At 47.0% G+C, this 10,917-nt stretch overlaps 1 protein-coding gene across 3 annotated transcripts in view; it reads left to right on the top strand.

Annotated features, from left to right (window-relative positions):
- The window catches only part of ZC3H3 (zinc finger CCCH-type containing 3), a 136,059-nt gene that overhangs the window by 86,218 nt on the left and 38,924 nt on the right, over positions 1-10,917 (top strand). For all 3 annotated transcript variants that reach the window (XM_032091800.1, XM_032091794.1, XM_032091785.1), the window contains exon 5: positions 4,744-4,937. In XM_032091800.1, the coding sequence (XP_031947691.1) occupies positions 4,744-4,937 (194 nt within the window). The remainder of the gene's footprint in view (positions 1-4,743; positions 4,938-10,917) is intronic.

Here is a 10,917-nt window from a genome sequence, read left to right as displayed (position 1 = left end):
ACTAAGAGGGAGGGGGACACACACTGGTGGCTGTGTTGGGGCCACACAACCACTTGGGAGCAACAGCTTGGATGGGAGGGAAATAAAGGGTTCCTGCGAGTGAAGGTTGGGAAATTGAGTGCCCTCCCCGCGCTGCTCTGTGTGCATGGTTTTTCCATATAAAACGTGATTTCCCTTACATTTTAAATCTCGTGGGGTTCCTATAATATAATAAGTATCCTAGCTAGTATAATAAACAATGAATACAGTAAATATTCTAATAAATAATATTTTAGATATGTAAAAGGATGAGGGGATATCCCTGCTTGGACATTTGCACCGCCTAGAAGGTGGAAATGGAGGTGGCCAAGCCTCCAGTGAGCTCAAACTGAGCTCCTGGTTGGGACTCCCCATCCCTGGAAGTGTTCAAGGACAGGTTGAATGGGGCTTGGAGTGACCTGTTCTACTGGAAGGTGGCCCTGCCCATGGAGGGGGGATTGGAACTTGGTGATTTTGAAAGTCCCTTTCAACCCAAACCATTCTGTGATTTGATGATTCCATGGCTTCGGTCTGGTGGCGCTGGGGCCTTGGCAGCCCGAGCAGATGTTCTGCAAAAGCTTTGTTTGGAGACCACCCAGAAGTCACTTTTCTACCTCAAAAATCCAACAAATCTAAATGAGAGGAGGTTCAGCCCCACTCCCTTTGGGGAATGAGATGAGTTTTGATGCTCTTCGCCCAAATCCTTGAAAAAATCATAGGTTCATGGAGTGGTTTAGGTTGGAAGGAACCTTAAAAATCATCCTGTTCAAACCCTGTGCCTCAGTGGGAATGTTCTGATACAGTGCCTGTGTTTGGAGGCTCCCTCAGTTTGGAGCTTGGCCATCCCTAAGGAATTCCAAAGAAGAGAGAGGCGTGCAGCCACTGGAGTGGCTGAGTGCAGCAAGGCAGGAAAATAAATATCTTGAGGATTTGTGGGATTCAACCAACTGGATCTTAAACTGGTGCTTAAACCAGTGTGAGTCAGGCTTAGGTGGTGTGAGCACGCCCTGGGACTGTGCAGGGCTTGGGATGGGTTGGGTTTTCTTGACCTTACAGCCAAAAAAAATTTGAATTTATTATATTATCTCATATATGTGTGTATATGTGATAATATAATGTATTAAGGCATATATAAAATTTATATTCAATAAATACTGAATATATCTCTATAGATACAGAATATTTTTAATATATACAGATACATCTACATGTAATATATAGATATAACTATATAGATACAATATCTATTTAAATGTATTAAATATTCTACTGAAATATATTTATCCTGTATATATATTTGTCTGTATATAGTTTATCTATATATCTGTATAGTATATCTATGTATCCATATATCCATGCCTTGAGTGCTCCCACAGCTGTGCCACATCCCAGCCTTTCCCTACAAACCAGAGTGGGAAATGTTGGATGAACCCCTGGCTTCTTCCCTCCCCTCTAATAGACTTAAGGAAAATATGAAATGTATAATATGTAGAAAATTATAGCTATATATTATATCTATTACCTATTTATTAGTGAATATATGTAATTCAATATATATTCTGTATATTCAATAATATATGAATAATACAAAGTGCTAAGAATAAAAATAGTATCTGGGCCCCATATAAACTCTCTCTAGGTATTATTAAATAGATATATTGAATATATCTAGATATTATTGAACATATATGATTCAATCTATGTATTCAGTGCATATATTCAATAGTATCTGGAGATAATTGATGGATATACAAGGCCCAGAGAATACAGATGGTAATATATGGATTTATGTACAAAAGTATCCATATTTATTGTTCTATATAATATATAGGTCTTGTATTTCAATACATAGAGTATATATGTTCAATAATTTGTGTATCTGTATGGAAATAGATGCGTGTGGATATCTCTATATTTTACCCAGAGATAACATATAGGGAATATATATAGAATTAGAAGAAGTCTTTGAAGGGACTGATTTGGCTGGGAAAGAGGAGCCCAAAATCCATTGGCACTGCAGCCCCTGTGAATGAAGGAATGGAGCATCCTGGGGCCTCCCAGGGATGTGTCACTGGGAGGAAGAGGAGATGGATGGAGCTGCAATGGGTCTTGCCACAACCGTGGTGACGTCTTCATTAGAATCGTGGAATGGGTTGGGTTGGAAGGTTAAAGATCATCCAGTTCCATGGATGTCATGGCCAGGGACACCTCCTACTACCCCACGTTGCTCCAAGCCCCATCCAGCTTGACTTTGGACACTTCCAGGGATGGCGCAGCCACAGCTTCTCTGGGAACTCCATTCCAGTGCCTCAGCACTCTCCCAGGGAAGAATTCCTTCCCAATATCTTATCTAATTCTGCCCTCTGGCAGTGGGAAGCCATTCCTGCTTGTCCTGTCTCTCCATCCCTTTTCCACAGTCCCTCTCCAGCTCTCCTGGAGCCCCTTTAGGCACTGGAAGGGGCTCTGAGGTCTCCCTGGATCTTTCTCTTCTCCAGGTCGAACACCCCTAGCTCTCCCAACCTGGCTCCAGAGCAGAGGGGCTCCATCCCTCGGAGCATCTCCATGGCCTCCTCTGGATTCGCTCCAACAGATCCATGTCCTTCTACTGCTGGGACCCCAGAGCTGGACACAGAACTCCAGATGGGATCTCAGAAAAGCAGAGTAGAAGGGGAAAATCCTCTCCGTCATCCTCCCGGCCATTGGATATTTGATATCATCTTTATTGCCCCCGATATGGCCACAAGACCTTTCTTCAGGTCTTGCATCCAATGCTGGATGCATCCTTGGCCTTGCTGGAGTTTTCTGGGATGTGCTGGGTGATCCGTGAGTGACCCAAGTGTCCCTCATGCCATCTCCACCTTCAACCAACGGCGCCACCGCTGTGAATCTTTGCGAGTCACTAAGGCTCGATGCTCCTCTCTGGAGCGGTTCCATGAGGAGGAGACCCTGGGGGAACTGAAACGAGGAATTTATCGAATTCCCATCCCCTTCCACAAAAACCAGGCAGCAAATTTTCCGAGCTCGGTAGCCAGTGGCAACAGCCCTCCGGAATGAATAGGCTGTCACGCTCAGCATTAGGAAATGTAACTATTCCATTTTCCAGCTCTCTTTTTCTTTGGAGCACATGTTCATTTAAAGGAAATGCTCTCCGGGGTTTGCATTCCGCTGATAGGATAGCGGGATCTTAATTTACGGATATTCTCCGGTAATGCGCGGTTTATATACGTTCTGCTAATAGCATTATGAGCATAGTTTGGGCTAATACAAAATTAGAGCTCTAATTTGCATAAACAAATTACTGTTTGGATTAGCGCTAAATGAGGAAGGCGACTGATATTGGAGGAGATTTGATTTGGCTGCAGTGGCTCTATTTGGATAATGGGGGATGGATAGGAATGAGCTGGGAGGCTGCGTTGTGGGTCGGGAGGGAGGTAGGATGGTGCAGCAGATGTCGGGTCATGGAGTGGACAAGATTTTGGGTGGCAGAGGAACCTCTCTGGGACATATGAAGAGGTGGGGATTGGCCTCTTCCCTGTCAACCAGCAACAGGATGAGAGGAAATGGCCCCAAGCTGTGCCAGGGGAGGTTCAGGTTGGACATCAGAAGGGATTTCTCCATGGAAAGGGTTTTTAAACATTGGGATGAGCTGTCCAGGGAGGTGGAATGGAGCCCTCATCCCTGGAGGTGTTCAAGGAATGCCTGGACATGGCACTCAGTGCTCTGGTCTAATTGACAAAGTGGTGATTAGTCACAGGTTGGACTTCATGGCCTTGGAGGTCTTTTCTAACTGAAAAGATTTTGGGATTCTGTGATATTTATCCCTCAGGTGTCACTTCAGGACTTCCTGGTCCTTCAGAATAACATTATGGGCAGCAGTAAATGGATCGCGATTCCTGATCCATCTGTGTCCCACTGCCTCAATATTGGTGGGGTTTGTGAATTTAGGGAGAATTGAGGAGGGGGGGACACATCCCCAGCCCTGCCCATTGGACCCTGCTGAGGTCCAGCATCAGCTCCAGGTGACAAATGGGGGATGCAAGTGCTCTTGGGTGACTTGTCCCATGCGGCGATTGAGGAAAATCCTTCCCAAGAGCCAGATTTGGGGGCAGAATAAAAATATCAAAAGTTGTGGTATCTGATTAATAATAGGAATAATGATACCAAAAATACAGACTAATGGAATGTTTTGGGTTGGAAGGGACCTTAAAGACCATCTAGTTCCAAACCCCTGCCATGGACAGGGTTGCCACCCTCTGGATCAGGTTGCTCAGAGTCCCTTCCAACCTGGCTTTGACGCACTTGCAGGGATGTCAAAGCTTGTAGAGCTCCATAAAACTTGGCTAAGCTCAGTGAAGGTCTCACCTTGCTGATTCTCTCATGGGATTGCATCCACATTTCCTTATTTCTGCCGGGGCTGGAGGTGCAAGACAAGGGTGGGAGAAGTAGGGAGAGAGTCCTTGAAGGTCGTTCTTTTGGTGTCAGTCATGAGGAATCAGAGCTTTTCCTCTGTCAACAGCAAGAACATCCGGGGTTCTTCCATAGATCTCCTCCATTCTAGTGGGAGCTGTCCCTGCCCACGGCAATGGGGTTGGAATGAGATCTTGAAGATCCCTTTGAACCCAAACCATTCCATGAGTCTCTGATCCCATGGTTTGCTCATGAAGCAGCACCTCCTTGTGACATTCTCCCAAATTTGGGCTGACCTTGACTTTATTTTTCCTGCAGGTCCCCGTTGTTAAACCAAACCCGACCCTCACTCCAAGGTGGCAAATCCCAGCTCGTCCAACAGCACTGGAGGAGCAAAGGCTTCTGCTGCATCGGCGGGGTCATGTACCGGGTGTCGGCCAACAAACTCTCCAAAACTTCCAGCAGCCCTGTCCGGGTCAGGGACCTGAGCACCAAAACTCCCATCAGAGCAGGTGAGCAGCAGGAATTTGTCCAAAATCTACTGAATTCAGTTTTTAGCTGTTTGTTCCCAGCCCGTGGGTTGCGACCCATCCTCTGGCCTTGTAGGATTCCAGATGTGAAGGTGGTGGACATCCATGGTGCCAAGAGCTGTTCTTGCTTTACAGTAGCTCTGAAGGGGAAATAATGTTGGAGAAATTTAAGGTTTAGGAAAACTGAGGTTTTTCTTGCGTCAGACTTAGTTCAAGCTTGTGGAGATGTGCCGTTAAACTTGGTTTAACGAGCAAAGTCTTGGGTAACTGCAAACAGCACCAGGAGGTTGAATGTGCTTGAGATGCTCATCAAATTACGTTCAATATTGACCTAAAAATTTGGGAAGATCATTCTCCTGATAACCATGGAATGATGCCTCCAATGTGATGAATTCCTGGCTTTAGATTGTGGCTTTGATTAAATTTGTGTTTCAGTTCCCGCTGTGTTTGATGCCTCAAGTGTGGCTCTTAAAAAAGAGCAGATTTTAACAGTGGGTTTTTGTTTTTTTTTTTTATTTCTTCTTGGTCTCAAATACTTTTGCTCCCTAAATGCTTTAATGAGAATTTTTGGGGATAGTTAAAGTGGGAATGGCAAAACTGGTGGCCTTGTGCTGATGTTTTCCTTGGCTGGAAGGATGAAGGGAGCAGAGATGAGGATTTTTATGGATGATGCTGGAAATGAGGCAATGAGGAGTGGTTTGGATTGGAAGGGACCTTCAAGGTCATCCAGTTCCATCCCCCTGGGACACCTTCCACTAGACCAGGTTGCTTCCAGCCCCGTCCGGCTTGGCCTTGAATGCCAAAATATGATGGGAAAGCACATGAAGAGAAGAGATGCAGCCTTTGAAACCATCTGCACCACAATTCCAGTGGGAATTATGGGGCATCCTGGGTGGTTTTAAACCCACAAAGAGCAGGGTTAGGGAGGGAAGGAGGTTTGTTCTGGGATGGGAAGTGGAGCTGCCTGTTGATGATGGCAGAGATGAGGATGAGGCGGTGGCCAAGGGACGTGGAGCCGACGGAGCGTCGCTTCCAGGTAATTTCCCTTCTGAGAGCATTAACGGGAGGCTCAGCAGCAGTTCAGGAATGGTTTGTTGGTGTTTTCACAACTCAGCTCTTCTCAGGACAGATTTTTGGTGCCTGACTCTCCTGCAGCCTCCTCCTTGCTGCCAACTCCTCAAATAGGGACGAACACACTCAGGAGCACGTGTCCGAATGGATTCTTTTGGAATCTGGAGTCCTGCCTGGTAAGTCCTTGGCTTTGGTGCTGCCTCTGAGGAGGAGGGGCAAGGATCAGCCTTTGGAGACTCAGAAGAGGCGGCCATAAAGCAGCTCAGGGGTTTGTAGACCAAAAAAATCCCAGTGCCACCGATGTAGGATTTTTTCCACGACCTTGCTACTGGTGATTTTCCAAAGTGTCTGGATTGGGATAATCGGCTGCACAAAAGCAGCTCAAGGGTGGTTCTGCCCTAAGCACCATCTGTGGGCATTGAAGATATCACCAAAGGCAGAAAATACCCTGCAGGAGTGGAAGAAAAGGGGTGAAACCCTAAGACGTGGACAGGGATGATGTTAGATGGAGCAGGGGATGGATTTCAGGACAGAGTTGGACCACTAGGAAGAGTTCTGGGGAGAAGCGATGGCTGGAAGGACTGGAAAAGTGGAAGATCTAGAGCTGCCAAGCAAAGGAAGGATGTCTCTCTATGGCCAGGTGGATCAGCCAAAAACCAAGGGGCTTAAACTGCTGGCAGAGCTCTCCAAGGACAAGGATGATGAAGTGCTGGAGACATTTGGCTCTAAAATCTCCATTACTGGGTTTTTTTAAAGAACAGGTTTCATAAACTTCTTTTTGGGGAAGACATGGGTCGAATGCTTTGCTGCCTTCCAGCAAGAAGGCGAATTTTTTAATTTGTCCAAGTGCAAGGAGGTCTCTGAATTTGTCTGGAAATAGCAAATTCTCCTGTGGGCAGCATAGCAAGGACTGATGCATTCGGCCTATCCATGAATATCCATCACTGTGTTGGGACCAAGAGGAGAAACACCAGCTTAGAGGCAAATTTCTGGAAGAGGGATTGAGCCAAAGGTATGATGGGAGGATTTCTGCCAATTCAGGCACTGGAATTGCTCATGGGGTTTCCTGAGGGGATTGGGGCGATAGGGCATGGAGGAGATGCGATCGCCCCATTTTTCTTTCCCCACTGAAACCACGTCTTTTAGTGAGGTCTCATTCAGAGAATTGGGTTTAATTAGTCCCACCTGGGGAGAGAAGATCCCTTCCAGGGTTATTCCCTGTAAAATACAGCCCCATCTAATAATTATTTTGAAGATATTCCTTGATGGCTTTGTAACCACAAAACCCGAGGAACTGCTGTGGATCGGTATTTTCATGTCATCTTTCATCTCTCCCCATAATTCATCCTCCTTCCCAAGGATGGATTCCACAGATTCCTCTTGCATTAGGATAACTGGGCCTGGCAGGGCGGAAGATTTGTGTGTTCTCATCGGCTGCGAACGTTTGCTCAACGCTCTGTGTTTTCAACACTTGACAAAGTTTATTTAAAAGATGGAAAAAAACGGCTTTTCCTTTCCCTCCCAGTGACAGGTGCCGCATGTTTGGAATAGTGGAGAGACAGGAAATGCTCCTGACAGTTTAATAGCTTGGAGTTTACTTCCAGTGGGTTATAATTCTGCTCTTTCCCTGGATTTACAGGGTTGGGGTTTTATCTCTACAGTACAAAATCCAATGCTGGGCGCTGGGGCTGATCCATCCACGCCATCGTAGCATTCCCAAGTGATTTATTGATGGATGCTGGTGGTGAGTTAAGATTTGGTCCTGAGGATGCACTTCCTGCATCCCTGTGCTGTATTGGGATAAATCCTGAGGCTACCCGGAGCAGTGGGAGGAGCAGTTTTCCACGGCTCTTCTGGAATCAACTTTGTTAGTGGTAGAGACACGAGGAGGGCACATGGCTTGGGGACAAGGAAAGTATCTCTGCAATTTTTTGAAGTGTTTTGAGCATAAAAAACCTCCCTGGAGCAATCACAGCATCACCATGGCCTGTGCAGCTGCTGAGAACTTTGCTCTCATCCCATGTGTGGCTCTGCTCCCAAAGGATTTCTGCGCCTTCTGCACTTGTCTCCGGAAAACTGCAAATAAAACACAGAAATAAAAATGCTTTTTGCCTTCCCAGCTGGATAGGGAGCTTGGATGTGGCGTAATTCATTGCTTGGACAAGGATGGAGAAGAAAACCCAGAGCTCAAACACTCGCTGCTCATCCCTGTGCAAGACAAAGATGTGGAATCACACACGGAAAAGCTCTTTCCCTTTGGGATAACTGGTATTTCAGCACCCATGTATTTTTTCACTTTGCAGAAGTCTTGGAAAATCAGTGGTGGGATGGTGTGGAAAGCATTTGCTACGTGGCAATTAATTAAGCAAGCGGAATAATTGGGTTTCTCTGCTCACAAGAAACCTTTCCTTCATTTCTTTCTCCAGCAGCTAAGACGTTTTCCAGACTCTTGAGGAATTTCCATGAAATCAGGGAGAGAAGCAAAAGGTCCTGGGCAATGTAGAGTTTCACAAAGAAATACAAAAGGGGAAATACAAGATCGAAAGCAGCAGAAAGCAAATTAAGGTTTGACATTGTCCGGAAATCAGCCCTGACCCCAATCTCGGCACGAGCCGCTGCTGCTGCCGGCAGAGGAATTGCACTCCGTGAGCTGGGACTGGCTCCAGCAGGGTTTTCCAAGTGTCCAGGCTGTTTTCCCAAAGGGCAAATCCTCACCTGCATGATTTCCTCAAGCCCTGCTGAGGTTTTAGCTCTTGGTTGGCGAAAGGCTGGTAGCTTTGGGGACTCCAGAGGTGGCAGCCGGCCCATTGAGCAATGTGATTTTATTTATTGGGGTTTTCAAATTTTCTCCATGGCCGTGTATTCCAGAGCCTTGGAGATACCCAGGATTGCTGAGCTCCCAAAAGTGGAGGTTTAAGAAGAGTTTTAAGTCCTCCCGAGCTGAGGCATCTCCCACACATTGTGACGGTGGCTCTAAACCTCAAAGGAACAAATTATTAATTAAAATGTGGTTGAGTTCAGCCTTCCAGAACTGGGAGGGGCTTTCCCTGGATCCAGATGCTCTCCCTGTCTCCATCCTGCTGTGTAACATCCCCTTCTGCCTCAGTTTCCCCACTCTGCTGAGACAGTGCTCAGCTGGGGAGACTGAAGGTATTGAATCCTGGAATGGTTTGGATTGGAAGGGACCTGAAAGACCATCTCGTTCCAACCCCCTGCTGTGGGCAGGGACACCTTCCACCAGACCAGGTTGCTCCAAGCCCTGTCCAGTCTGGCCTTGGACACTTCCAGGGATCCAGGGGCAGCCACAGCTTCTCTGGGCAATCTGTGCCAGGGCCTCACCACCCTCACAGAGAAGGATTTCATCCCCATATCCCATCCATCCCTGCCCTCTGGCAGTGGGAAGCCATTCCCTGTGTCCTGTCCCTCCATCCCTTGTCCCAAGTCCCTCTCCAGCTCTCCTGGAGCCCCTTTAGGCACTGGAAGGGGCTCTGAGTTCTCCCCAGAGCCTTCTCCTTTCCAGGTGGGACATTCCCAGCTCTCCCAGCCTGGCTCCAGAGCAGAGGGGCTCCTCTTGGAGCACCTCTGTGGCTTCCTCTGGATTCCCTCCTCCACTGCATCCGGCTGGGGACGAGTGACGATGCTCCTGAGCATGATTTGGGCTGCAGTGGGATAACTCCACAGTTGGAGATCTCCATGGTGCTGGAAGAAAGTGCTCCCTGGCCTCCCTGTTTACCAACTAATTTTAGAAGTGCTGAATGCCACAGAAATGCACTTCCCACTTCTTCAGGGATGATGAAATACTCAGCACTGCTGTTGGCTCACTGCCGCCCAGTGCCTGCGGGAATGATGCTCTTTCCTCTGAGCCACTCCTTTTTTCCAGAAGGAAAGGAGGGATTCAGGACTGGAATGTTTCCACCACCCATCTTCTGCCTTTGCTTTTAATGTTGGTGTTGTAAGAGGAATTAGGGAGGATTCTCTGTGGTGTGCCGGGCTTTACGTTTTCCCCTGGTCCATGGAAACATCCCAAGCTTCTTCTTTGTCCACCATGACCCACTTTCCTGACTTCTGTCTTCAACATTCCTTGAATGTGTTGGGATCATTCTGGAGGGATAAGGAGGAATTTGGTGGAGATCAGCCCAATGCACTGAGGTGTGAAAGCAGGAAAATTTGGAATGTTTCTTTCCTCAGGTTTCTGCTGGTTTTGGCATTGCTGGTGCTGGGATCCACTTGTGCTCACTCCTTTTGAGGTGAATTCCTTATGTTTGGGATTGCTCAATCTCCTGCCTCTTTAGAACTCAATCCCTTGGCTTCTTGAGGCTCAATCCCTTGGGTTTTGGGATTGTTTAATCCCTCAGACTCTTCAATCTCAATCTCTTGGGTTTGGGATTGCTCTGTCACTTACCCCTCTTGAACTCAATCCCTTGGCCCCTTTGGAAGTAATTCCCTTGGCTTTGGGATTGCTCAATCCCTTGCCCCCCTTTAGCTCAATTCCATGGCCCCTTCAGTCTCAGTGTCTTATCTTTGGGGTTGTGGGATCTCTTGGTCCCTTTTGAACTCGATCCCTTGGCCACTTTTGTACTCAATCCTTTGTCTTTGGGACTTCTCAATCCCCTACCCCTTTTGAGCTCAATTCCTTCTCTCTGGGGTTGCTCAATCCCTTGGCCCCTTTTGAGGTCAGTTTCATGGCCCCTTCAATCTCAAGGCTTTTTCTTTGTGATTGGGGAAACCTTTCAATCTCAATCCATTCAATCTCAATCCCATGGTTTTGGGATTCTTCAATCCTTTACCCCTTTTGAGCTCAATTTCTTGGCCCCTTTGATCTCAATGCCTTCCGTGTCTTTGGGACTGAAGGATGCCTTGGCTCCTTCAGTTTCAATCCCTTGTTTTTGGA

Source organism: Corvus moneduloides, chromosome 1 (genome assembly GCF_009650955.1).
Source record: "Corvus moneduloides isolate bCorMon1 chromosome 1, bCorMon1.pri, whole genome shotgun sequence".
Taxonomy (NCBI): domain Eukaryota; kingdom Metazoa; phylum Chordata; class Aves; order Passeriformes; family Corvidae; genus Corvus; species Corvus moneduloides.
This window is presented reverse-complemented; position numbering and strand designations above follow the sequence as displayed.